Source organism: Myotis daubentonii, chromosome 2, assembly GCF_963259705.1.
Source record: "Myotis daubentonii chromosome 2, mMyoDau2.1, whole genome shotgun sequence".
NCBI classification, from domain to species: domain Eukaryota; kingdom Metazoa; phylum Chordata; class Mammalia; order Chiroptera; family Vespertilionidae; genus Myotis; species Myotis daubentonii.
This window is the reverse complement of record NC_081841.1, coordinates 14,209,549-14,236,632: the sequence shown is the minus strand read 5'-3', so window position 1 is coordinate 14,236,632 and position 27,084 is coordinate 14,209,549. Positions and strand designations below refer to the sequence as shown.

The window sequence follows — 27,084 nt, the reverse complement described above, 5'->3', positions numbered from 1 at the left end:
ACATGCATTATTCAGCCCTTACGAATACTGATAGCTAGTAGTTTATGGAGTGCCTACTATGTGCCAGGCAGATATGTTTTACCATTTAAACCTCACAGCAACACTTTGAGGCGGGTACTGTTGTTATTCCCACTTAGCAGAAGAGGAAACTGAGGCACTCAGAGGCTTAACAGCCAGGAATTGTTCTAAGTTGTAAGGACACAGTGGTGTAGGAGGGGGCAAAGCCCCAACTCTCAAAGGGTGTGTATTCAAAGGGAGAAAACAGATAAAAAACTGCAGAAACAATAGTTATAAAGGTATAAATATAAAGAGGCAGGTAAGGGGAATGGTGAAAGAGAGTGAGCAAGTGCAAGATGAGCAGGAGCAGGTTTGCCATGAAGCAAGTGGCAAAGAGGCCCGAGTGGCTGAGCAGAGTGAGCACAGAAGAAGAAGAAAGGAAAACATGAAATCTGCAGGTCGCCAGGGGTCAGGTCACATGGAGGCATCTCAGCCTGAGAAAGAGCTATGGCATCTGCTCTGGGTATGATGGTGGCCAATGGAAGGTTATAAAGGGAGGAGTGTCAGGAGCGGATTAGAAAGGATGGCTCAGCTGCCCTGTGGAGCATACACTGCCGGAGAGAAGCACAGAAGCAGGTTCACCTTTAGAGAAGCTAATGCCACAACCTAGGTGAGAGCTGATATTGTCTGGGGCTGTGGTGGTGCTGGGGGTGGCGAGAAGTGGAAGAATTGGTACATATCTTGAAGATTTTACTGTTAAATAGATTTCTCTGTTACGGGGCCCCAGATAAGGTTCTCTCCCTCTTCTGTTCTGTTTTCTGGTATACCCTCATTGCCCAGCCATGTCTGCCCCACGATAGCCACTGAATCAGTTGTTTTTTGAATGTCTGGTTGGATGAGTGAATGAGTGAGTGACTATGGCACAAGCAGGCTGCCTCCCACACCAACAATGCAGCCAACAGGTGGTGAGTGAGCTGGTTGATTGGATTTCAATCCCTGATCACTGATCACGGATTACAATTTGCTTCACAGCCTGTGGCTGCTCGGACCACGGACAGTGTGATGAGGGGATCACGGGCTCCGGACAGTGCCTCTGTGAAGCTGGGTGGACCGGCCGCTTCTGTGACACGCAGGCAGGTCTGTCATGGGTGTGAGCAGCTGCCGGCAGCACCAGGGGCCAGGAACCCTGCCCTGGGAGTCCAAGTCAGGTTGGGTCTGAGCACCACCTGAAAAGAAAAAAAAAAGCAGCACAGCAGGTGCTCCCTCCACCACATGGAAAGCTGACTTGGATGTGTGGCCCCAGGCCTCAGGAGGTGTGGCGACTTGAAAGAAACGTAGATGAAAATATTTCATGCAAACCCATGAAACTAGCATGCAGTCCTGTGCAGTCACAGAGGACCCACCTCAGGCAAAGAACACAGGCTCTGGCAGGGATGGGCCCCGGGATCGTGGTCCCGGGCCCCGAGGCTGAGTGCTTTCATAGGAAATACAGTCAGGAATCCCGGATCTGATTCCAGATTCTGCCACTTCCCAGACCAGTGGCCCGCTCTGAGCCTTGATGCGCTCATCCTTTGAAAATAAGTGTGTGTTACACATTTTGCGGGGGGAGAGGGCTGTTGTGAGGGCTGGAGATCATGGTTTTGAAGGACCCGGTATACGTAGGCTCTTAAAAACAGTAGCTGCCATTATCATTGTCATCATTATCAAGTCATCATTATCTTGATCCTTACTGAGCAGTTTTCTGAGCCTCCTTGTGCCCAGAGCCCTATTGCTGGCAGAAGGTCTGAGATATAAAGGTTAAATTATCTCATGTGAATCACTGCCATTTCATCCCTCTGATTAACATTGCAGAGATAATGTTTTCATACTGTTAACGTAAAATAAAAACATTGAAACCTGTAAAGAATTTTGTGAGTTTATTTGAGCCAAACTGTCGACATATGCCGGGAAGCAGAACCTCAACGAATTGAGATAGTGCTCCGGAGAATGGCAGGGTTACATCATATTTACACATGAAATTCATTGGTGACAGATTTAAGGAGGTGGGATTAAGCGAAGCGGGCGGGGGGGGGGGGGGGAGGACCTCTGTGATAGGATAAAAAGTAAAATGATAGACACATACTTAGGTGGGTGCAGGATCAATTAACATGATAATGAAGGAATTTGTAGTATCTGTCCTGGCGCCTAGAACATTTGGTTGTGCCCCAGGGGCTCCAGAAAAAGGGAAGTGACAAGTTACCCAGACATTTCAAGGGTATGTTATCTTAGAGGCAAAAAGGCAAATGGGCTCAGTAAGGATCAAAGTTGACCTTGTTAGTGAAGATACCGGCCTAGGACATAACTGCCCACCATAACTGCTTTTAGTTAAAGTTTAATTTCAGACCATCCTTTGTGGTTATTTTAGGTCTCTGAGTCTGCTAGGCTGCCACGCAGGCCTTCCCTGAGCTTGTCAGGTCAGCGTGTGGCCCCTTTCGTCCACACAACAAAGGAGTAATTCCAGAATCTCGGGATCTCCAGGCTAGAAGGGACCTTAGCAAATCACCCCATTCCTCGGCTATGAGGGGACACTTGTGAAACACAGTGGCAAGCCAGAGGGGAGTCTTGGGGAGACAGCTTAAGTGGGCCTCACCTCTTCTCACCATGACACAGGATGAACGGTGACCTTTTTCTTTGCAGCTTTGCCCGCAGTGTGCACACCTCCTTGTTCTGCTCACGCTACCTGTAAGGAGAACAACACGTGTGAGTGTAACCTGAATTATGAAGGTGACGGAATAACGTGCACAGGTGGGTCCCATTTGTGCATGTGGGAAACAGTCATAGTGTCCGGGATCCATCCTGGCCCTTCTACCTCCTACCTGGGCCACTTGGCAATACCTAACCCCTCTCTGACTCAGTTTCCTTAATCGGTTTGCTTACACCTGACCTGCCCACCCCCCAGGTCATGGTTTGAAATTGCTTTGCAAACTGTGTTGCACTTTATTTTATAGTGTTTTTTCTAACTCTATGAGTATTCCAGCCTTCAAAAAATTCAGAAGATACACTACAGTATTAAAAAAAATAGTTAAAACTACACATACTCTCACTATTTAGTAAGAACCACTCTGAACATGGCAATGTCTGTATCTAGTAGTGAGGATATGGGTTCAGCCACAGAGAGACCCAAAGGAACAGTGGCCTAAATATGGCTGATGTTTAGATGTTTATTTTTATCTCGTAGAACAGTTTGGATGGAGGCATCCAGGGCTAACATAAGGTATCACTCTGAAAGGTCATCTGGGAACCCAGACTCCTTCTATCTTGTTGCTCTGCCATCACTCAGTTGCCTGATCTGAGATAGCCACCACCATAAACACATCCCAGGCAGCAAGAGGGAGAGGGAGAGGAAGGAGATTTAAGGGCACACTTAGTAGTTGCTAAAATCCTGTCTGCTCCTATCCCATTGGTTGGACCCTCATTATCTATCACATGTAGCAGCAAGGAATCCTGGGAAATGCAGTCTTTCATTGGGCAACCATGAGCCCAGCTAAAAATCTATAGATAAAGGAGACAATAGGTACTAGGGGAAGCAAACAGTCGTGGACACAAATACTTTCTTTTTTCATGAATAATTATTCACAGAGATATAAACTTTCCTTATAAAAATGAGATCTCACTGTGCCAGCTGTTTTGTAATCTGCCCCAAGGCAGTCCAGAAATGGCTCAGCACTCAACAATGGCAGCAGAGTCCCAGGTCTGTCTTTCTACCCCACCATCCTTAGGGGGAGGCCTTTTGTCCTAATGTCCATTCTCTCCGGGTCTCAAGTGGCTGCAACAACTCTAGGCCAAAAAGCAGGTGAGAGAAATCAGATGGCTTTCCAGCTACTCCTGAGGCTAGAGCTAATCTATGACTGTGTTGGAGCGGGTTGTGAAAACAAAGGTGCTAAGAGGCAGCACAACAGTGGGGACGGCACAGGCTTCGGAGTCAAACCAACCTGGGTTTACATCCCAGCCCCGCCACGTTCTAGCTCTTTTGCCTTCACCAGATCAGTGAAGCTCTCTGAGTTTCAGTTTGCTCATCTGGAGAATGGGGTCATGTCTATCTCACACGTCCTCCGTCGTGGGCTAACTCTACACACACATATACACGCATGACTGTCCTAACATTAAACACCCAAACTCAACAGAAAAGTGCTACCCAAGTGGAGGCTAGCAGTATGTGACAAGGGGCAGAGGTGGGCTGATGTCGTCAGGCCTGATCTATGAGAGGACTAGCTGCAGGATAGTAGGGTTTGCAAAGGCTAACACAGAGGCCACAGGGCCCGGGGAGAGAGGGCACCAACATGTTGGGGCCACTGGCCCTGAGGTGACCCACAGCCCAATCTCTGAAGCCCGTTGCACAGACAGTGACTCATGAGCCCTCTCTCCCTGCTCTTGCAGTGGTGGATTTCTGCAAACAGAACAATGGGGGCTGTGCGAAGGTCGCCAAGTGCTCCCAGAAGGGCACCAAGGTCTCCTGCAGCTGCCCGAAGGGCTACAAGGGGGACGGTCGCAGCTGCTTGGAGGTAGACCCCTGTGCGGATGGCCTCAACGGGGGGTGTCATGAGCATGCCACCTGCAGGATGACCGGCCCGGTGAGTCTGTCTCCCCGAGATCAGCTTCTGGGGCCTCACTCGGCCTCTTCTCCCCTCTGCTTCCCGTTCGGTCTCTTCCTACGCTTTCTTCCCACCTCGGTCTACTCCTCCTGAAGTCAGCGAGCCAAGGGCAAGGTGGCTTCCTAAGCCAGAAAAGGACCTTCGTGGAAAAACTGGAGAACTCCACAGAGTCTATTGTTTAGTTCATAGTAATGGACCAGCACTGATTTCTTAGCTTTGACCCGTGTACCATGGTGATGTAAGATGTTAACATTAGGGGAGGCTGGTGGAGGGCAGATGGGACGAACTCTCTCTGCTATCTTTGCAACTTTCCTGTACATCTAAAATTATCCAAACTCAAACATTTATTAAAACAGAAAGAGTTGGTAAGAGGTGGCAGGAAAGTGCAGGTTTGGGCACTCCCTCGAGCCTTTTAATTAATTTATTTGTTTATATATTTATTTTTATTTTTTTAAAAAAAAAAAAACAGGCACAACAGGCCACCTTCTTTTTTTTTCTGTTTTTTTAAAATATATTTTTATTGATTTCAGAGAGGAAGGGAGAGGGAGAGAGAGATAGAAATATCAATAATAAAAGAGAATCACTGATTGGCTGCCTCCTACACACCCCTATCAGGGATCGAGCCCACAATCAAGGCATGTGCCCTTGACCGGAATCAAACCTGGGACCCTTTGGTCCAAAGGCCGATGCTCTATCCACTGAGCCAAACCGGGTAGGCCCTCAAGTCTTTTTAGAATGGAACCAGCACCTGGAGCCCTATTTATCTGGTGGGAAGAGAAGACGGTGGGGGATAATGTCCACAGTGGTTATAACGTGAACTCAGAGTCAGACAGCTTTTGAGTCTCAGCTCCCGGACTTACACGCTGTCTGGCCGGGGACTGGCTACTTAACCTCTCTGAGCCTTTCTTTCCTCATTTGCAAGGTGGGCCTCATAATAATGCAGATCCCATAGGATTGTTGTGGGATCAAATGAGATCATTCACTGATTCAACAAATGGTCATCAAGCACCTACTACGTGCTGTTGCAGGTGCCAGGGATGTTGCAATAAAGCACTTGTATTCGAGCAGAGGGAGGGGCGATGCTCAGTGCAGAACTCATGCACAAGACACTCTGAGGGCGCCTCGAGGGTCAGGAAGAATGTGACCCGGCCAGTGCGGCAGAGGCATGGGGAGCTGCCTTATTGAGGGGTCAGGGAGGCTCCCCTGAGCTGAGATGTAAAGGACGGCATCTCATCATGATCCTGGACAAAGACGACGTGGCAGTTACTTCTTCCCCACTGGACAGGAGAGGCATATGTTCTCGATCCTTCTGAACATTTCCTATGCTGGATGGTGGGCCGCCGAGCGCTCGGGGTCCTGGGTCCCAGCCAGGGGGCTTTTTCACCTTTCCGTTCTCCCCACAGGGCAGGCACAAGTGTGAGTGTAAACGTCATTACGTAGGAGACGGGGTGAACTGTGAGCCGGAGCAGCTGCCCATCGACCGCTGCCTGCAGGACAACGGGCAGTGCCATGCCGATGCCCACTGTGCCGACCTCCACTTCCAGGGTCAGTGTGGCGAGGGGCTGCGGGCCCAAAGCACCTGGTCTTTAGGCAGTGGGAGGGGATGGAGGGTGGGAAGAGGGTCTGTGCAAGAGGAAAAGAAAAACAATTCAACTTTTAAAAAGTAAAAAGTTTGCCCTAACCAGTTTGGCTCAGCGGATAGAGCGTCAGCCTGCGGGCTGAAGGGTCCCAGGTTCGATTCTGGTCAAGGGCATGTACCTTGGTTGCGGGCACATCCCCAGTAGGGGGCGTGCAAGAAGCAGCTGATCGATGTTTCTAATCGATGTTTCTAACTCTCTATCCCTCTCCCCTCCTCTCTGTAAAAAATCAATAAAATATATATTTTTAAAAAACCTTTAAAAAAAAAAAGTAAAAATTTTAACTGCATTAAATTTTACAACTTGCCCTGGCCGGTTTGCCTCAGTGGTTTGAGTGTCAGCCCGTAGACCAAAGGGTCACTGGTTCAATTCCCAATCAAGGGCGCATACCCCGGTTGCAGGTCCCATCCCCAGATGTGCGGATGGACAGCCAGTTGATGCGTTTCTCTCCTGGTGATATCCCTCTCTCCCCCTCCATCCCTTCTTCCCTTCCACTCTCTTTGGAAATCAATAGAGAAAATATCCTCTGGGAAGGATTTTTAAAAATTGGCAAGTTAATGAACCTTTTAAAATATAAAAAATTGGGGGCCCGGGACCCCTGAGTGGAGGGGCAAGTAAACTCAGAATTGTACCCTGAGCCTTGAGAATGAGCAGGGAGCTCAAAGGTCCTCTGCCGTGAATTTTCATGATACTTGCTTTCCTCGAGTTGCTTAGCAATCCCTGCAACCCTTCATTGGAAAGGAGCATAATTAAGGGTTTAAATAACAAAGAGGAAGTGGCTGCCAGGAGCAGAATCAATTTCCTCACAGTCGTTTGGATAGTACCACATTGATTGGCATAGGCCCACCTACTTCCAAGGACGATGTGGATGGCTTATAATAACCCCCACAGGTATCCTAAAACGAAGTACAGAGGCGCAGCTGACAGGGCATCTTGAAACCTGATGGAGGAAAGCCATGAAGAGCCCACAAACGAGTTCTGAGCCAGGGCAAGGAGGGCTCGGTCTCAGAAAGTGATTCAGGCCACTGCACCTATGACCAACGGACGTCTCTGACGGGGTTGGGTTTGCTTTAGCGAGGCAGCTCTTAGCATCTCAATAATAACTACCGACGTAAGGCCTGCTACGTGCTGTCTTAGTCCATTCGAGCTGCTACAACAAAGTACCGTAGACTGGGTGGCTCATTAACAACAGAAGTTGATTCCTCCCAGTTCTAGAGGAGGTAGTCAAGGTCAGGGTGCCAGCCAGCACAGTGGGTTCTCGTAAGGACCGTCTTCCGGGCTGCAGATGGCCAACTGCTCGTTGTGTCCTCACAAGGCAGAAAGGACAATGGAGCTCTCTGTGGTCCTTTTCTTAAAGGCTCTGCCCATTCATGCGGGCTCCACGCCCGTGACCTACTTACCTCCCAAAGGCCCCACCTTCTAATGGCATCACATTGAGGTTAAGATTTCAACATAGGAATTTGAGGAGGACACAAACGTTCAGTCCGTAACATAAATTAAGCCCTAAGACACCAGTGGGGGTCTACTATGCGTCAGGCACTGTGAGGGGTGGTTTGTTAACATTACTGTCCATCCTACGACATCATTTGGGGATGATCTAGAGCAGGGGTGGGCAAATTTTTGACTCAAGGGCCACAATGGGTGCTTAAACTGGACCGGAGGGCCGGAACAAAAGCATGGATGGAGTGTTTGTGTGAACTAATATAAATTCAAAGTAAACATCATTACATAAAAGGGTATGGTCTTTTTTTTTTTTAGTTTTATTCATTTCAAACGGGCCGGATCCGGCCCGCGGGCCGTAGTTTGCCCACGGCTGATCTAGAGGGTGCATATAAGCAGGGAAAACATATAGGATAATGACATTGTCTACTTAGAAGGACATTCTAAGTGAGAAATTCAAAAATTTCTCAAAATTTTTGGAAAAAAATTTTAATTCATAAGACCAGGAAAAAAAATACTAATAAGATAGACGACAGTAATTTATCTCATGCTGACGATCCAATTGAAATGAGAGAGAAGAATAGAGAAAAACTGAAACCAGAGACTCAGACAGATATCTGTCCACCCATGTTCACAGCAGCATTATTCACAATAGCCAAAAGGTGGAAACAACCCAAATGCCATCCCCAAATGAATGGGTAAACAAAATGCAGTCTATCCCTACAGTGGGAGAGTATTCAGCTTTGGAAAGGAATGGAACTCTGACACGTGCTACAACATGATCACACCTTGAAAAACACGCTACATGAAATAAGCCAGACACAAAGGGAGAAATGGTGGTTCCACATACAGAGACTCGGTAGCTGGCCTTCTGCTTTGAACGTTCTTCAAAGTTCTTCGCCGGAAATACTGACCTGGGCGGTTCCTCTCCTTCCCTATCTAGATACCACCGTTGGGGTGTTCCATCTCCGTTCCCCTCTGGGCCAGTATAAGCTGACCTTTGACAAAGCCAAAGAGGCCTGTGCCAATGAAGCTGCCACCATGGCGACCTACAACCAGCTCTCCTATGCTCAGAAGGTGGGTCGCCAGTGGGTGGGTACCATGCCGGCAGGGTCTGCTGGGGAGGAGCTACAGGCTCTTCTTGCCATGGGGACGCTTTGGCTGTTGCCTTCTTGGAGGGGAGTGCAGGAAGCTCCTGGAGCTACAATAACAATGTGTCACAGCCACTGGGGGTCTGTCTACTATGTGTCAGGCACTGTGAAGGGTGGTTCATTGACAATACTGTCCATCCTTACAACATACCTGGAGGTACAGATTGGGCAAGTGAGTTCCTGAAAGGTTAAATAAGGTGTCCAGTGTCACCTAGCCAGGAAATGGAAGATCCAGTGGTCAAATGTAGCCTTGACTCTAAAAGTCTGTTCTTTTTTTTTTTAATATATGTTATTGATTTTTTACAGAGAGGAAGGGAGAGGGATAGAGAGTTGGAAACATCGATGAAAGAGAAACATCGATCAGCTGCCTCCTGCACAACCCCCACTGGGGATGTGCCTGCAACCAAGGCACATGCCCTTGACCGGAACCGAACCCGGGACCCCTCAGTCCACAGGCCGACACTCTATCCACTGAGCCAAACCGGTTAGGGCCAAAAGTCTGTTCTTGACCATGACATTCAACTGCCCAGCAGCGGCACAGCCTGGGAGTGCATACCTCACCGCTGGAGCCCAGGAAGGCATCAATGACCACAAGCCTGGTGACTCCCTGAATCCACAAAGCAGTCCAATTTCTCTGGATGAGCTGGATTTCCCTGTGTCTGAAGGGGCCGAGAAGCGGGTAAATGAGGATGGCCTAGCTCTCAGCCACAGCCAGGTGGGAAGTGGAGCCCTGGCCTTAAAAACCAGAAGCCTGTATATTCGGAAAGGCCAGCACCTCGGAATTACCTAGTGATTGCTCAGTGGGAGCAAAGGCGGTGACGGCCTACACGGTATAATATTAGAACTCTTCCTCCAACCTCCATCACTACCCAGTCTCTCTACCTTTCCTCAGACCTGACAAAGCCTTTAATGCCAGGACCCAGCATCTTGGAGGGTCTGAATTTCTGCTCTCCTGCTTGCTGGTTGTGTGGCCTTGGATCAAGCCATTGAAACCTCTGTCCTACTTGGCATGTTTGTATAAGGATTCAAGGTGAAATGGCACAGTGACTGGCATACAGTAGGAACTCAGCTTTTATAATTAAGAGCTCTGGAGGAGGCTGCCTGGGTGTGCAGTTCAGCTCTGCTATTTGCTGGCTGTAGGACTTGGAGCAAGTCACTTAATACCTTTTTGCCTCCATTTTCTCAGTTATGTGGTAGGGAACTTTTTAAAAAACATATTTTTTTTTGATTTCAGAGAAGAAGATAGAGGGAGATAGATAGAAATATCAATGATGAGAGAGAATCATTGATCAGCTGCCTCCTGATCAGCTGCTTGCCCCACATGAGGGATTGTGCCCATAACCCGGGCATGTGCCCTGACCGGAAATCAAGCCATGACCTCCTGGTTCATAGGCCAATGCTCAAGCACTGAGCCACACTGGCTGGGAAATATGGGAATTTTTTAAAGTTCTCACCTCAAAGGGTTGATGTGAGGGTTAAAGGTGTTGATGCATGAAAAGCCCTTGCAACAGAACCTGGCCCAGAATAAGCTCCCATTGTGTGAAGATGATGAAGATGGTGATGGTGATGATGATGATGGTGTTAATGATGGTGATGATGAAGGTGGTAATGGTGATGTTGAACATGGTAAGGATGATGATGATGATGATAGTAATGATAGTGGTGATGATCAGTTAGAGCTCTGCCAATCCGTAAGCAGAAGAATTTTCACCAGGAGTAAATGGCTAAGAGAAAATCCTTTCTCAAGAGCAGAGAAAAGGAAAATGAGTGTGAAGGACTCAGAAGCCTATAAGAGAGGGCACCACTTTTATCTATACAATGGGTCCATCAACGGAAACTTAATGAGCATCTACTGCATTACAGGCAGAGGGGTACAAGTGGCAAAATGAGCCATAAACCCTGACTCCCTAGAGTTTACAGTCTGATGGGGGGGATCAGGCATTAACCAAAGGACTCCACAACAAATATGAAGTTGCAGCTGACCCATAGCCACATCTGTGTCCCTACAGGCCAAGTACCACATCTGTTCAGCAGGCTGGCTTGAGAGTGGGCGGGTTGCCTACCCCACAGCTTACGCCTCCCAGAACTGTGGCTCTGGTGTTGTTGGGATAGTGGACTATGGACCAAGAAACAACAAGAGTGAAATGTGGGATGTCTTCTGCTACCGGATGAAAGGTAATTCTCCCAGCTGCACTTCCGATTCTAGGCCACACAGCTGGTGAGCCATCTTCAGCCTGGCCAGCCAATCTTCAAGGGTGAGGTTGGCAGCTGAGGTCCCTGCCATGTGCTCCTGCCTTCCAGATGTGAACTGCACCTGCAAGGTGGGCTACGTGGGAGATGGCTTCTCGTGCAGCGGAAATCTACTGCAGGTCCTGATGTCCTTCCCTTCACTCACAAACTTCCTGACGGTAAGTACCATGTCTGCTCCTTTTCACTCAGGGAAGGAGGGGTTGCCTCAAAGCAGAAGGCAAAGGCTCACAGTCATGGTTAGGAGCATGGGCACTGGACCACATTGCCTGAATTTGAAGCTTGGGTTTGCCACTTGTAGTGTCACCTTCAAGTTACTTTCTTCTCTGGGCCTCAGTTTTCTCCTCTGTAAAATGGAGATAATGATAGCACCAACTTCATAAGGTCATTGTGATAATTAAATGAGTTCATGTTTGTAACGCACGTAGACCTGAGGCCATCACATGGAGAGTGCTGTCTTGGTGTGCGCTGGTATTGCTATCTCTGTGTGCATAGAGCCGTCTTGAGAGACTGATCTTCAGGGACAGGGTGGGGCATAGTGAGCTAGGCCTGCCTGGTGGTCACACCGTGAGCCAGACTATCCACATGGTGTCAACTTGTCTTTTGCACTGCACTTAGTCATTTCAATGGCCTACAAGTTATGTCCAATGAAGAGAAAGCCCCCATTGGAGAAGGGTTTGAGGTTGACTGATCAAAGATCTGAGCTAATTAATAATAACAACAACAATCCCAAGAAAGCTAATATTTCCTGAGAATTTACTCTGCACTGAGCCCTTTCACTAATTGTGCAGAGTGTAAGCTCTGTAAGGGGAAGGATTTTCTCTGCCTTGTGGCTTGCGTGGAACAGGTGCTCAATAAATCTTCACACAACTTTAGGAGCTCACTTCTGCTATTATCCCCACTTTGTAGACAAAGAAACTGAGGCTGACCAAGGTCATGGACACAGCCAAGGAGAGTAGACTATGCATAAATATGGGGCTTGCAGAATAAGGGCAGAAGTTAAGCCAAGGACCCCTAAATGGTGAATCTTTGTCCACAGACCAACGGTACCTATCTAACTGGTCTAAAAATCAGGGTTACCGTAAGTACTCTAAAGATTATCGCCCAATCCAACATTTCTGCTATCTGGGAGCTTGTCTCATGACAGCATTTCAGAGAAAAGACAGGGTCAAAATAAAACCCACTGGCTATGTGCCCTACAGCAAACTAATTTCTCTGGGCAGTAGTAGTCCCATCTGCACAGTGGCTAAGTTGAACTGGGTAGTGTGATTACTCATAATTTGTTCAGTGAGTATTTATTGAGCACTTACTATGTGCTTGAGCTATATTAGTGAAGAAAATACACAAACATAATAAACAGAGTAAACAAGTAAATCCTATTGAATGCTAGAAGGTGATATGGCAGGGAGAGTAGAGCAGGGAGGTGGGGTGGAGAGGGGAACCACAGGGTTTCCATTTTGCATAGAGAGAGATGAGAGAAGGCCATAGAGAGAAGGTGACATTTGAGACATGCAGATTTGGGGGAGACCGTTCCATGAAGAAGGAACAGCCAGGCACAGGATTAAAGCAGGAGTATGCCAACAGGTCGGAGCAGCAGGAAAGCCAGTGTGGCTGGAGCAGAGTGAGCAAGAGGAAGCTGAGTATGGGGTCCGAGGAGCCACAGTGTCCAGGTTTGGCCTTCATGGGGCATTGTAAGGACTTTGACGTTTCCTCTGAGTGAAGTGGGGACCGTTGCAGGGTTTTGACAACAGAAGACTCAAGATTTGACTTAACGTTTCCAAGGACTGTGCAGTCCGCCCCGTTGAGAATGGCCTGTGGTGTGGCTGTGATTTAGGACCATAGCATTCACTGAAGAAGAGTCAAGTGCTCCTGAAACTCCGCCAAGGTGCAGGCAGACCAAGCGGCAGCCTGAGTTGGGCTCACATCGGGAATATTCCCAGATGGCGATGTGACCCTCTCCTTCTGATCACTTCCTTCCTCTCCCCAGGAAGTGCTGGCCTACTCCAACAGCTCGGCCAGAGGCCGGGCATTCCTGCACCGCCTGACTGACCTGGCGATCCGTGGCACCCTCTTCGTGCCACAGAACAGCGGGCTGGGGGAAAACGAGGTGAGTCGGGTCCCTGGTGTCTGTGCTGGAGACTAATTCTTCTAGACAGTATCAGTTCTCCATCCACACGATACAGCTAGGCACAGATGACCCCAAAACTCAGTAGCTACACGTTTATTCAGCTCTCACATCTGCAGATCAGCTGGCAGAACTGGTCTTGGCCAGGCCTGCTCATGTGTCTGAGATGGGCTGGCTGGTGGATGATCTAGGCTTGCTATCTGTGGCTCAGCTCCTCCGGGCTCTCACCCTCCAGCTGGCTAGCCGGGCATGCTTTCCTGGAGACAGCAGAATGTGATGAGAGCAAGCCTGGTCCTGTTAGCACTTTTCAAGCCCCCATCTGATCACTTATCTAACATGCCACAGTTAAATCACACAGCTGAGCCCAAAGTCAGAGTGGGAGGCCCTCACATTTATATGCATGACGAAGTACAAGGATACAGGGAGGGGTGAAGAACCAGGACCACTTATGCAACCAATCCACCACACCAAACCTCATCACCCCATGACACACAGAGGGACTGGCAGTGTTCATTCAGCCCTCCCACAGTTGGCTGTCCTGCAGGCTCTGACAGCCCCAGGCCCTTCCCACCCGCTAGGGTAGAGTGGGGTAACTCCTCTACCCACTTGTTACCCACTCAAGACCCACTATTCCCAGGATGCCATTGGGAAGCTCCACTTAGTAGATCATAAAGATGGCTCTCAATGCCACATCCTTGCTAGAGGGCAACCTCTGGCAGAGCCCAGCCTGTGAAAAACGACTTTTCCTGATCACCATGTGAGGCAGAAAATCCAAGGCCATGAGAAGTGATATTTTTTTCTGTGTCATTGTCATTAAAAAGGAAAAATATTGCTTGGCCTTAAAAGACCATTTTTGCATTTCTTCTTTCTCTCAGACTCTGTCTGGGCGAGACATCGAGCACCACTTCGCCAATGTCAGCATGCTGTTTTACAATGACCTTGTCAACGGTACCATCGTGCGGACGAGGCTGGGAAGCCAGCTGCTCATCACCTCCAGCCAGGACCAGCGCCAACCGGTATGAAACGTCTTCTGGGCTTATTAGAAGAACTGGAGATAATATATACAAAGCTCCTAGCATACAGTATGTGCTTAATAGATGGCAACTATTCTAATGTGAAAATATACCCTAAATCTGCTGTGAGGGGATGGTATTAGCTGCACACCATAGCACACCACACTGACTGGTCAGCCACCCCTAGCCCCTGGGAAACAAGCCATTGGTGACCACCGGCCTCAGAAGCAGGTAATGAGGAACTATAAATGAAACCACTATAAATGCTGTCTGATGCATCACCTTTGTTTCTGTCAGACTGTCAGCCTATTCCAGGTGTGAAAATCAAATGAGATCCTTAAAGTCAAGTGAGAGCCCACTATGAAAACTACTTCTGCCAGTTGCTAGCTGTAGGAACTTAGACAAGTCATCCAACTTCTCTGTGTCCTAATCTCCTCATATGAAAAATGGGGGTGATGGGATGTGTTGGTAATGTTGATGGTGATCATGGTGATGCTGCTGAGGTGATGGTATTGATGTTGATGATGATTGATGATGATGGTGGTGATGATATTAATGGTAATGGTGATGGCTATGTTGATGATGATGATGATGGTGATGGTGGTGATGATGGTGGTGGTTGTTGTGGTGCTGGTGGTGGTAATGTGATGGTGGAGGTGATGATATTAATGGTGATGGAAATGGTTATATTGATGATGGTGATGATGGTAGTGGTGGTAGTAGTGGTAGAGGTGATGGTGATGGTGGTAGTGATGGTCCTGATATTAGAGGTGGTGATGGTAATAATGACCAGGATACCCATGATGTCAAATCATGGGCTTTTTTGGGGATTCAGTAATTCAAGGCTTGTGATATGTGAGAACAGTGCCTGACATGTAGCAAATGTGAAATAGTATGATTTTTAATTGTTACCTAATAAAAGATTTCTATTATTGAAGATCAGTAGTTTAGAAGATCACCAGTGCTTCTCACATTTTAATGGGCATGTAAACTACTTGAAGGTTTATTAAAATGCAGGGTATAACCCAACAGGTGGAGTGTGGGCCTCATCTTCTGCATTTCCAGTGAACTCTAGGGTGATTGCCCACACCACAAGCCAATGGATCACACTTTGATCAGCAAGGAATAAGATCACTTAAACATTTCTTCTCCACAGTGTGGTGTGATACTCAGAGCAATAGCTTTAGAGACCAGAGCATGAGGTTTGCCACTTACTAGGTGGGTGATCTTGGACATACCATTTTCCTCCTGCACCCTCGCCTATCAGACAAGGGGGCTGGACAGATGATTTCTCGTGTTCTCTGTAGCTCTTGTATCAAGTTGTTTGCACAAAGGCAACTAATTGTTCTGGGCTGGCCAGGTGGTGAGTGGAGTCCTGTGCTGCCTATTGATGAAGATACGCCTGAAACCTAGGCTTCCAGATCTGGGGCAAAATGAACTTCTTTCCATAGAAGGGCCACCATGTGAGGAGAACCAGTCAGGTGACCATCGCTCTCCATCAACCCTCTTCTCATTTCCCTAGGAGACCAGGTTTGTCGATGGAAGAGCCATTCTGCAGTGGGACATCTTTGCCTCCAATGGGATCATTCATGTCATTTCCAGGCCTTTAAAAGCACCTCCTGCCCCAGTGGTGAGTACCCAGGGTTCCTGGGAGGGGCCAGGAGAAGCCCAATGTCCACTCCCCAAGAGGCAAAGTGTTGCTGGAAGCCCACACAGACCCCTCCCCTGGAGACTGGAGGAGTCTCCCCCAGTCATGGCAGCTGGCCTTAGGGATGCCTGGCCCTCAGTTATCCCACCCCCACTCGGTGCATTAGAAACACACCTGTCACCATTCATATCTGTTGAATGAAAGGGACAGGATGGGCCAATGGAGAAACGACTGGGAGGAGAGTGAGAAATCCTAAGCCCCTCCACTTCCTAGTTGTGTGACTTGGACACGTCCCAGACCACCTCTGAACTCCATTTTTCTTACCTGCAACGCCTTCCTCCCTGGGTTCCTGGGAGGACTATGAGTTGATGTAAAATAATGAGGCTAGCCCCTGTCACATAGTACATATATGGAACAGTCTGGTGGCTGGTGTTTGTACCCTAACTTTGTTCAAAAGTGTGAGGAAGGGTGAACACAGCTGGATGCTAGGAACTTCCATAGCACAGCAGTTAAGGGCATGAGCTCCAAATCCCAGCTCTATTGTTATCAGTGGAAGTAGAGTTCTTGGGGCCGCGACAAAAAGAATTCCTGAGGCCCCTAGGGGAGGATAGGGCTGCATGGAAAGCTTTATTGATAATGTCAACTTAAGGGGGTTCCCCTCCAAGGTCCCATCTCTGTCCATCTCGCTATGGAAAGAAGTTCAATCTTGTCTTCAGCACGGCCAGGATCAAGGCCACTGCCCATAGTTTCTGCTCCATATTAAAGTACATACATACATACATGCATACATACATACATAAGGTACAGTCCAGCATCCTGCTGTGGCATCGGCATGGCCATGGGCCATGTGGCTGCTACGGCCATGCAGCTATGGAGAGAGAATAGGCAAATTCGGGTCACAGAGCCAGAGAGAACAAGAGGCAGGGAACTCTTTGGGGATTTTAACCAGGAGTTTATACAACTAACCAATTAACTTTCCGTGATGTTGTGCACTTCCGATGGGGTCCACCCCCTCGCCAATCCATTGTTCCCAAAGCTAGACTGACAGGCACGCACCTCTCTGCCCCACCCCCAACTTCTGTGCATGTGCCTGTCTCCCCTTTCTCCCTGCAACAATCCAGTACCGGATGGGGGAAGGGAGAGGGTTAGTCCCCTTGGGGGAGCAATGCTGTGTGAAGCTACAGCTTCCTGGGGAAGCGTCCCAGGTGATCATGCTTACCATGTCTGACTTCCCTTTGCTTGCTTGCTTTTATTAATAAACTAGCTAATTACAGAGATAACACTACCACTCATTGGCTGTCTGATATTAGGGGCAAGTGCTTAACCTCTCTGTGCCTCAGGTCCCCCTAGTAAAAACGGAAACAAGGCCCTAGCTGGCTTGGCTCAGAGAATAGAGCATCGGCCCTCGAACTGAAGGGTCCCAGGTTTTATTCTGAACAAGTGCACGTACCTCAGTTGCAGGCTTGATCCCCAGCCCTGACCAGGGCACGTAGGGGAGGCAAACAATCGATGTGTCTCTCTCACATGGATGTTTCTCTCTCTATCTCTCCCCCTCCCTTCCACTCTCTCTAAAAATCAATGGAAAGAATCTCCTCGGGTGAGGAGTAACAAAAAAAATAAAGATGTTATTTAAAAAATGGAAACAAGAATGATTATCTCTATTTCTCTGGGCTACTATACGTTTAAATGGGTTTCTCACGTAAGGGACTTAGACTCTGGCAGCAGCAAGGGCAGATCCGTGTTAACCATTTTATCGCTAATTCTATTCCAAATCGCTCCAAGATGCCCAGGCCCACAGGAATGGGATGGGCTCCAGAACACGCCTCTTTTGGGAAGTCACCAGATTCCATACCGACCCTCCCCTTTCTGTGTTCAGACTGCAGCCCACACTGGCTTGGGAACAGGGATATTCTTTGCCGTCACCCTGGTCCTCGGCGCCATCGCTTTGGCTGCATATTCCTACATCCGACTAAACCGGAGAACAATTGGCTTCCAGCATTTCGAGGTAAGAAGGAGAAAAATGGGAACACGGGGATGGGGTCCCCTCCGCCGCCCAGCCCCTGGCTCTGGGCTACTTCAGCTGACTGGCTGCTTCCCCGAGCTCACAGCAGGTGGGTGCTTGGCACATACTTCCTGCCGCCAGGCTGGGGTCTCCGCCCCCAAGAGCAGCAGCAGCCAGAGCGCCCAGCCCCTCTTCCTGGCTGAGACCGGGTTTGGTGAGAGGGTGATGGGCCGCCAATAGCACAGACACTTCAAGCTTCTATACACACACACACACACACACACACACACACACACACACCCCACACTAAGGATTGAGCCCACAACTCAGGCATGTGCCCTGACCAGGAATCAAACTGTGATCTCCTGGTTCATGAGTCAACACTCAACCACTGAGCCACATTTCACCCTATTTTAACTTGTCAGCGGATCTTGGCTGACCTTGGGCTGACCCTGGGTTCGGCAGCAGCCCAGCAGCAGAGCACCCTCCCTTCTGAGCTTCCTACCCCTCCTGGCCTGTCCTCCCCTCCCCTACTGCCTCCTCCAGACGTGCCAGGTGAAGCCTATGGCGCCCCCGAGCAGTTCACTTCCTTCTAGCACAGTGGTTCTCAACCTTGGCTGCACATTAGAATCGTCCGAATGAGGACCAAAAATCAGGATTTTAAAAAGATTCCCAGGTGATTCTAATGTGCAGCCAAGGTTGAAAACCACTGTTCTAGCAGATCACCTGCCTCTGTAGGAGCTCCAGGGGCAAAGTTTAAAAACATCATATTTAGCACAAGTGTACAGGCTGTGAGAATCCTTTTAAACTCAGTTCAAGGGCAGACAATACCACTCCAGGGTGATGGAGATCAGAACAGAAGTTATACTGGGGGGATTTTGTACTGGGGGTGGGGAGCAGGGCGAGAGGCCTGAGAGCACTTTCTGGGGGGATGGACATGCCCTTTCTGCTGATTTGGGGGTGGTCCCACCTGGATGGACATATTAAGAAGTCTGTGAGCTGAACACTTAAGATCGGTGCGTGTTACCGTGTGTGCACCAGATGTCTGTGAAACACCGTTAAAAAGGAAAAGGCCCGCAGGTGGAGGTAGGGGCGGGGCTTGCTTTGCCTGCCTGCTGGGAGGAGATGCTCCGGCCCTGGGACATCTGCCTCAGCCCCCGGACTGGTCTTTCTGAGTAGTGTGAAGAGGATTTCGATGTCACAGCTCTTGGCAAGCAGCTGCCTGAGAATATCTCGAACCCCATGTACGAGAGCGCCACCTCGGCTCCCCCAGAACCTTCCTACGACCCCTTCATGGTGAGTTGGCATGATTTCTAGGGGAACAGGTTCCACTAGGATGCGGGGGGAATGATGTCTTCCAGCAAGTCTCAAGGGAATGCTTCCCACCAAGAAAAGCCAACCTCCACAGCGCATCTGGGGCAGCTGGCCTAAAAGCCGGCCTCACGGGCGGAGGGAAGCCGTGTGGTGCTCAGTGTCCCAGGGTGCCTCTGGGTGGACTGCAGAAGCCCTGACGGTTAGAAGTAGGAAGGGCCAGAGTTGGCCCACACCAGCCTCATGATCAGGTGACAAGGGGAGGAAATGGGCTAAATTCTGCCACAAACATTTCTGAGGTTGCTGCTGCAAAATAAGACATAAAGCCTTTACAGCAGCGGTCGCCAACCTTTCAGACCTCACGGACCACCAGTGGTCCGCAGACCACCAGTTGACGACCGCTGCTTGAAGCCTTTAAAAGGCATGTGTGTATGTTGTTGTCCGAGATTGTTCTCCCAGTTGTCAGCTGCTTCTGGCTTGTGGGCTTCCTTCCTTTGATGAGGTCCTTTGTATTTAGGGGAGTTTGCTCTGCTCTGGGTTTCCATTTGTTTCTGGAGTTGGTGATTCTTGACCTCACTGGGGTCTCCACTAACCTCTACCAGGGGGACCCTGTGGCAGGGGACCCCACACACACTGAAGGTAGAAGGTACACCCTCCCTGTTTTACCAGGTCTGGATTGAGAAACTGGGATAACACTTAATTCCTCCTTTTATCCTATACTAATAAAAGAGAAAAATGGTAATTGGCGTACGACCGATACCTTTTTCATTGGCTAATCAGCGAGATATGCAAATTAACTGTCAGCCAAGATGGCGGCTGGCAGCCAGGCAGCTGAGAATAGGAGGCTTGGTTGCCCCAGCGATGGAGAAAGTCAAGGATCCCCGCAGCTGCGGGGCTCTGAGCTCCTGAAGCAACAACTCCAAAAGATACAATGTTTCAATTATAGAAGCTAAAAGATGGCGGTTAATTTGCATACTCAGGCTCCAAGCAGAGCGAAGCCAAACAGCCCTGAAGCAGCAGGGCAGAGAGGCCTCAGGGCCTGGGATCAGCAGAGTCGAGAGGCCTCCCGGCCCCGAGATCAGCGGAGGCCAGAGTCGGCCCAGACCCGCAATCAGGGAGGCGAGAGTCGGCCCAGCCCCGTGATCAGCAGAGCCTAGAGGCCCCCCAGCCCCGGTTATCATCCGAGCCAAGAGGCCTCCCGGCCCAGGTGATCAGCAGAGCCGAGAGGCCTCCCAGCCCAGGTGATCAGCAGAGCCGAGAGGCCTCCCAGCCCAGGTGATCAGCGGAGCCGAGAGGCCTCCCAGCCCAGGTGATCAGTGGAGCCGAGAGGCCTCCCAGCCCAGGTGATCAGCAGAGCCAAGAGGCCTCCCAGCCCCGGTGATCAGCGGAGGCGAGAGGCCTCCCGGCCCAGGTGATCAGCTGATCCGAGAGGCCTCCCAGCCCAGGTGATCAGCGGAGTCCAGGTGATCAGCGGAGCCGAGAGGCCTCCCAGCCCAGGTGATCAGCGGAGTCCAGGTGATCAGCGGAGCCGAGAGGCCTCCCAGCCCAGGTGATCAGCGGAGCCGAGAGGCCTCCCAGCCCCGGTGATCAGCGGAGTCCAGAGGCCTCCCGGGCCGGGTGATCAGCCAAGAGTCCTTCCGGCCCGCTCCGGGCCCCGCGATCAGCGGAGTCGGAGGCCCCGCGATCAGCGGAGCCAAGAGGCCTCCCAGCCCTGGTGATCAGCGGAGTCAAGAGGCCTCCCAGCCCCGGTGATCAGCAGAGTCTGAGGCCCCGTGATCAGCGGAGCCAAGAGGCCTCCCAGCCCCGGTGATCAGGGGAGCCGAGAGGCCTCCCAGCCCAGGTGATCAGCAGAGTCAAGAGGCCTCCCAGCCCAGGTGATCAGCAGAGTTGAGAGGCCTCCCAGCCCAGGTGATCAGCGGAGTCCAGGTGATCAGCGGAGCCGAGAGGCCTCCCAGCCCCGGTGATCAGCGGAGCCCAGAGGCCTCCCGGACCCATGATCAGCAGAGCCAAGAGGCCTCCCAGCCAGGTTATCAGCAGCTGAAAGTCCTCCTGGCTAGAGATCAGCGGAGCCAAGAGGCCTCCAGGCCTCAGTTATCAGCGGAGCCGAGAGGCCTACAGGCCATGGTTATCAGCAGCCGAGAGGCCTCCAGGCCAGGGATCAGGGGAGCCGAGAGGCGTCCTGGCCCTGGGATCAGCAGAGCAGCGAGGCCTCCCAGCACCGGGATCAGTGTGACAGGGTGCGGAGCCCCAACCCCCCTGATGGGCCCTGCTCTGTGCATGACAGGAGTGGCGCTGCAACCTCCCTATGGACCCTGCCTTGAGTGTGACAGGGGGCGGTGCCCCAACCCCCCAATCGGCTCTACCCTGAGCGTGACTGAGGGTGGCATCGCAACCTCCCAATCCGCCCTGCTCTGTGCATGACAGGGGGCGGTGCCCCAACTCCCCAATTGGCCCTGCTCTGAGCCCGACCAGGGGCTGCACCTAGGGATTGGGCCTGCCCTCTGCCACCCGGGAGCAGGCCTAAGCCAGCAGGTCATTATCTCCTGATGGGTCCCAGACTGTGAGAGGGCACAGGCCAGGCTGAGGGACCTCCTCTCCCAACCCCGAGTGCACAAATTTTTGTGCACCGGGCCTCTAGTCTATATATATAAAAGCCTAAGCAACCATTCAACTGTTCAACCGTTCAACTGTTCAACTGGTAGCTATGACACACACTGACCATCAGGGAGCAGATGCTCAATGCACAGGCATGGAAACACAGAACAAACTGATGAATCTCAGAAGGAAGTGGGAAGGGGGGAGAGGAGGAAGAGATTAGCCATAGATCTTTTATCAGCTGTGGGCAAACTACGGCCTGCGGGCCGGATCCGGCCCATTTGAAATGAATAAAACTCAAAAAAAAAAAAAAAGACCGTACCCTTTTATGTAATGATGTTTACTTTGAATTTATATTAGTTCACACAAATACTCCACCCATGCTTTTGTTCCGGCCCTCCGGTCCAGTTTAAGAACCCATTGTGGCCCTCGAGTCAAAAAGTTTGCCCACCCCTGTCTTATATGCATACTAGAGGCCTAGTACATGGATTTGTACACTGGTCGGGTCCCTCAGCCTGGCCTGCAGGGATTGCACCAAATCCATGCACTGGGCCTCCGACATCCCCTGAGGAGTCCCAGATTGCGAGAGGATGCAGGCCAGGCCGAGGGACCCCACCGGTGCACAAATTCATGCACCAGGCCTCTAGTATAAAGATAAGAAAAACTGCCAGCGGTCTGCTGAATGAAAGACCTTTTGTACCTCGGCAGTCTGAGCTGATGGCCTTCCTGGGGTCCAAGGAAATACTTGAATCTTGGCCTGTGTGGGTGTAGAACCCTCCTGCAATCATAACCAAAGCCAGCTGCTGTCTTTGTTTCTTGCATGGACATATGCTGTCCCTCCTCCCAAGACTATATATGTTATGATTGTTGAATTTTTGTAAATTGCACTGAAACATTACAAAAATATTTTATTGCACCATTCGAAGCGTGTACAGTGCAACAGATGTTATTCTTCTGCCGTTAACCCAATGTAAATGCCATGTGGTTCTGAGTGCCTGTGGCAGCAGATGTACTGTAGTTGCGGTAGATTGAAAAATATCCTGAGAGAGAATCATTGATCAGCTGCCTCCTGCACACCCCCTACTGGGGATCGTGTCAGCAACCAGGGCATGTGCCCTGACTAGGAATGGAACTGTGACCTCCTGTCCACAGGTGGACACTCAACCAATGAACCACACTGGGCAGGCCTTATTTTGTTTTTTAATCAAACCCATGTAAGGGTTTCTAGTCCAAACTGCAAGGGTAACAGCTAGATTGCATTTATTAATATTTTATTTCTGTCAACATTATGTTGAAATCAACCTCATTTAAAAAGCAGAGCAAAAAAGTAATCAATCCTGTTCAATGTGTTCCATGCCTTCTCAGCTGAGAGCTCCCTCAGCAGTGCCTGAGATGCACCTGAGGCAGGTGAGAGCATCCTAGAGACAGGATTCAGCTAAACCAGTGGTTCTCAACCTTCTGGCCCTTTAAGTACAGTTCCTCATGTTGTGACCCAACCATAAAATTATTTTTGTTGCTACTTCATAACTGTAATGTTGCTACTGTTATGAATCGTAATGTAAATATCTGATATGCAGGATGGTCTTAGGCGACCCCTATGCAAGGGTCGTTCGACCACCAAAGGGCTCGTGACCCACAGGTTGAGAACCGCTGAGCTAAACCGTCTCATCAGGCCAGGGGAGCAAAAACGTTCCAGTACCAGGAATCCTTAGCCGAGGGTGCCATCCCAAATGTGACGTGCTGGAATCTCATGCCTTTTATATTGGGAGGGGAGGGGAGAGGGTAACCTATTGAATGCCTGTAGCCAACTCACACATTTTGACCATATCCATTATGCTGATTAACAATTTGAGTGCTAATCAGGGCTAGAGACGGTGAGAAGCTTCTTGAGTATGGCTTCTGATTGACTCTCTCAGATGATATCTTTTTGTTGTTGTTATTAATCCTCACCCGAGGATATTATTTCCATTGATTTTTAGAGAAAGTGGAAGGAAAGGGTAGAGATTGAGAGAGACACATCGATTGGTTGCCCCTCTCATATGCCCTGACCAGGTTCTGAATCGAGCCTTCTTTCACGTGGCAGCTGACTTAATCCTCACACCTGTTAGGACTCTTTATAGATGAGGAAACTACCGCAGAGCTTAAATGATTTGTCCAGGGCACACAAGCATCAAACAGCAGCAACTATCCCCAGAATGGGGCCCTAACCACCACACATCCTGCCTCCCAACACGAGACAGGAGACAGCCATGTGCAGGAATGTTCCCAACACGTGTGTCCACAGGGAACTTGGGGAAGAATCGCATTTCAGGCTGCAGGGGAGGGAACAGTTTTCAGCAACCTTCTCCGGGTTCCTAGCTGGTCTGACAAACCCACAAAGGCGAGTTCACAAGAGAGAAAAGCATATACATGGTATTGAATGTTTACATGTCCATGGGAGGTTTCACAGGAGAATGAAGACCAAAGAAGTGACCAGCACAGGAAGCTCTTATACCAGCCGTGGGCGAACTACGGCCTGCGGGCTGGATCTGGCCCGTTTGAAATGAATAAAACTATTGAAAAAAAAGACCGTACCCTTTTATGTAATGATGTTTACTTTGAATTTATATTAGTTCACACAAACACTCCATCCATGCTTTTGTTCCGGCCCTCCGGTCCAGTACAGTTTAAGAACCCATTGTGGCCCTCAAGTCAAAAAGTTTGCCCACCCCTGTCTTATACCCTATAGACCAGTGGTTCTCAACCTGTGGGTCACGACCCCTTTGGCGGTTGAACGACCCTTTCACAGGGGTCGCCTAAGACCATCCTGCATATCAGATATTTACATTACGATTCATAACAGTAGCAACATTACAGTTACTAAGTAGCAACGAAAATAATTTTATGGTTAGGTCACAACATGAGGAACTGTATTTAAAGGGCCAGAAGGTTGAGAACCACTCCTGTAGACAAAGAAACAGTACACTTGGGAAGAACTGTCGAGACAGAGGTCTGGGCTGGGTAGTGAATGGTGAAGAAGTTAAGTGGGAAGATAAGGTCAGTTTAACTGGGTTTGTCTGTACACGTTTCGTGGCCCCAAATTCCTCATCTCTGCTGGTGAGTGTCTTCCTTCCTCCAGCTACACGGAGGGACCTTCACCTGGGGGTTCTCTGACCTGTTTCGGGGGAGGTGGGAAGGGGGAGGAGGTCAGAGTGACCTTCCTGCTTCTGCCGTTTTTCTGTGGGATTTCTTATTCCTTCAGCTTAAGATATGTAATATGCCAACGTGTCACATTTTGGGGTAGTGTGTCCTGAACCCCATCTAGACCTCAGACCGGTGGCCAAAAGACACACTCAAGCTGGAAGGTTCGATAAGCGCAGGTGCTGGGCTCTCTCCACGCGCTCACACACCAACTCTTCTTTTCCAGGACTTTGAGGACCAGCTGCTGGAGGGCAGTGACCCCCTGGGGGCGCTGTGAGGGCCAGACCCACCGCAGCCAGCGAGCCCCACAGCCACCTGGGCCCCCAGCCTCCTCACGAAGGCTGCAAACTGTGAATCCTTGGCCCCAGAGGTCCTTGAACATGTGGAATTATGTCTGAAGCACCCAAGTCGTACCTCATCTCCTTGGTTCATCTGGGGGGTTCTTTTGTTTCTGTGGGTGAGGAATGATGTGAACTCCACCCATCAACTCAGCGGACTTCCCCCACCTCTGACCTTTGGCTGTCCTTCCTGTGTGTCACCTTTAGTCCTTAGATGGCACTTACTACGTCCTACCCAACTCGACAGTAATGTGACCTCCTCCTATTTTCCTACTAGATTGTAAGCTCCCACAGGCAGGGACTCGCCTCCTTCGTCTTGTATCTGAGCACTCAGCACAGTGTCTGGAACATGAAAGGGCCTCAATAAATGTTTATGGGACAGAAATAAAGTCAGTGGAACAATCTAGTGTTCTGAGAACCAAAAATACTGTTCGCCACAGAAGGGATCAAGCTTTGAAGGTAAAATCCACTTATTAGACCTAACCAGGGCCTTTTCAGTAGCCGACATCTGCCTAGAATTGTTTCTCAATTCTGTTTTGTGTGTGTGTCTATGTTAAGAAGACATGATAACCACAATGAGATATCACTTCCCAATCACTAGGATGGCTAGACCCCAACAGGCTGATAATAGCAAGTGCTGGCGAGGATGTGGAGAGATTGGAACCCTCAGACATTGCTGCTGGGATTGCAAAAGCATGCAGCCACGGTGGACAAGTTTAGCAGATCCTTAAAAAGTTCAACATCGAGTTACCATAAGAACCAGAAACTTCACCCCAGGCATGTACTATACCAAGAGAGAGGAAAACATGTCCACACAAAAACGTACGTGTGCATGTTCACAGAGCATTATTCATAATAGCCCAAAAGTAGAAGCAACCCAAATGCCCATCAAACTGTGGTGTCTCCATATAATGACATGTCATTCCACCCTACAAGGGGCCTACACACTGAAGCGGGCAACAGCACGGATGGACCCTAGACACATGCTGAGTGAAAGAAGGCAGACGCGAAGGGCCACAGAGTGTAAGATGCCTCAGGAAGGGAACTGTCTGTGGGAGAAAAGAATTCCAGGTGGGTTTGCCTGCTGCCCACCTACAGCTAAGTTCACACCAATTTTCTGGCTTCAACACAGTCTACAAGCTCTGAAAACAAGCACGCGTGCTTTGCTGGGCGTGATGGGATGTGGGTGGTGAGAAATGAACCCTAAATCTCTCACCCGCCCCTCTCACAAGGATATTCTTATTTGGTTATATTAGAACTAGGAGCCCAGTGCACGAATGCATGCACCTTGAAAGGAACTGTGGACCGCGAGGCTGCGATGGGCACAGGGGCAGGTCTCGGCCCATCCTCCACACCCCAGCCCAGCCCCTCCCGCCACGGCCCTGGTCCCTTCTCTGCCTGCAGCCCCACTCCCCCTGCCGCTGCAGCTCCCATGCGATGACGGTGCCGACCCTGCTCACACCCACTGATGGCGCAGAGCGATTAGGGCCGGTGCCGGTGCCAGTAGCGGGCGCGAGCAGGACTGGTGCTGTCAGCAGGTGCAAGCAGCAGCTCTGGCGCCAGCAGTGGATGCGAGCGGCAGCTCTGACACCAGCACTGGGTGTGAGTGGGGCTGTCGCCAGCAGTGGGTGCGAGAGGCAGCTGCAGGCCCAATCACCCCTCAGGATCAGGGGGAGGTGAAGCCCTGAGGGGCAATCAGGGCTGGTAGCACCCGCTGATGCTACCAGCCACTAACTTAAGCACACAAAAACCGACGACTTGCAATAAAC

General features: G+C 50.0%; 1 protein-coding gene across 1 annotated transcript in view; it reads left to right on the top strand.

The window, feature by feature from the left end:
* Positions 1 to 25,739, top strand: part of STAB2 (stabilin 2) — a 126,066-nt gene extending 100,327 nt beyond the window's left edge. The window contains exons 57-69 of the mRNA XM_059681820.1: positions 1,030 to 1,134; positions 2,674 to 2,781; positions 4,414 to 4,607; positions 6,032 to 6,173; positions 8,649 to 8,782; positions 10,866 to 11,031; positions 11,158 to 11,264; positions 13,091 to 13,210; positions 14,104 to 14,244; positions 15,764 to 15,871; positions 17,766 to 17,894; positions 19,071 to 19,187; positions 25,204 to 25,739. Of these exons, the coding sequence (XP_059537803.1) occupies positions 1,030 to 1,134; positions 2,674 to 2,781; positions 4,414 to 4,607; positions 6,032 to 6,173; positions 8,649 to 8,782; positions 10,866 to 11,031; positions 11,158 to 11,264; positions 13,091 to 13,210; positions 14,104 to 14,244; positions 15,764 to 15,871; positions 17,766 to 17,894; positions 19,071 to 19,187; positions 25,204 to 25,254 (1,622 nt within the window). The 3' untranslated portion in view covers positions 25,255 to 25,739. The remainder of the gene's footprint in view (positions 1 to 1,029; positions 1,135 to 2,673; positions 2,782 to 4,413; positions 4,608 to 6,031; positions 6,174 to 8,648; positions 8,783 to 10,865; positions 11,032 to 11,157; positions 11,265 to 13,090; positions 13,211 to 14,103; positions 14,245 to 15,763; positions 15,872 to 17,765; positions 17,895 to 19,070; positions 19,188 to 25,203) is intronic.
* The last annotated feature ends 1,345 nt before the right edge of the window (positions 25,740 to 27,084 follow it).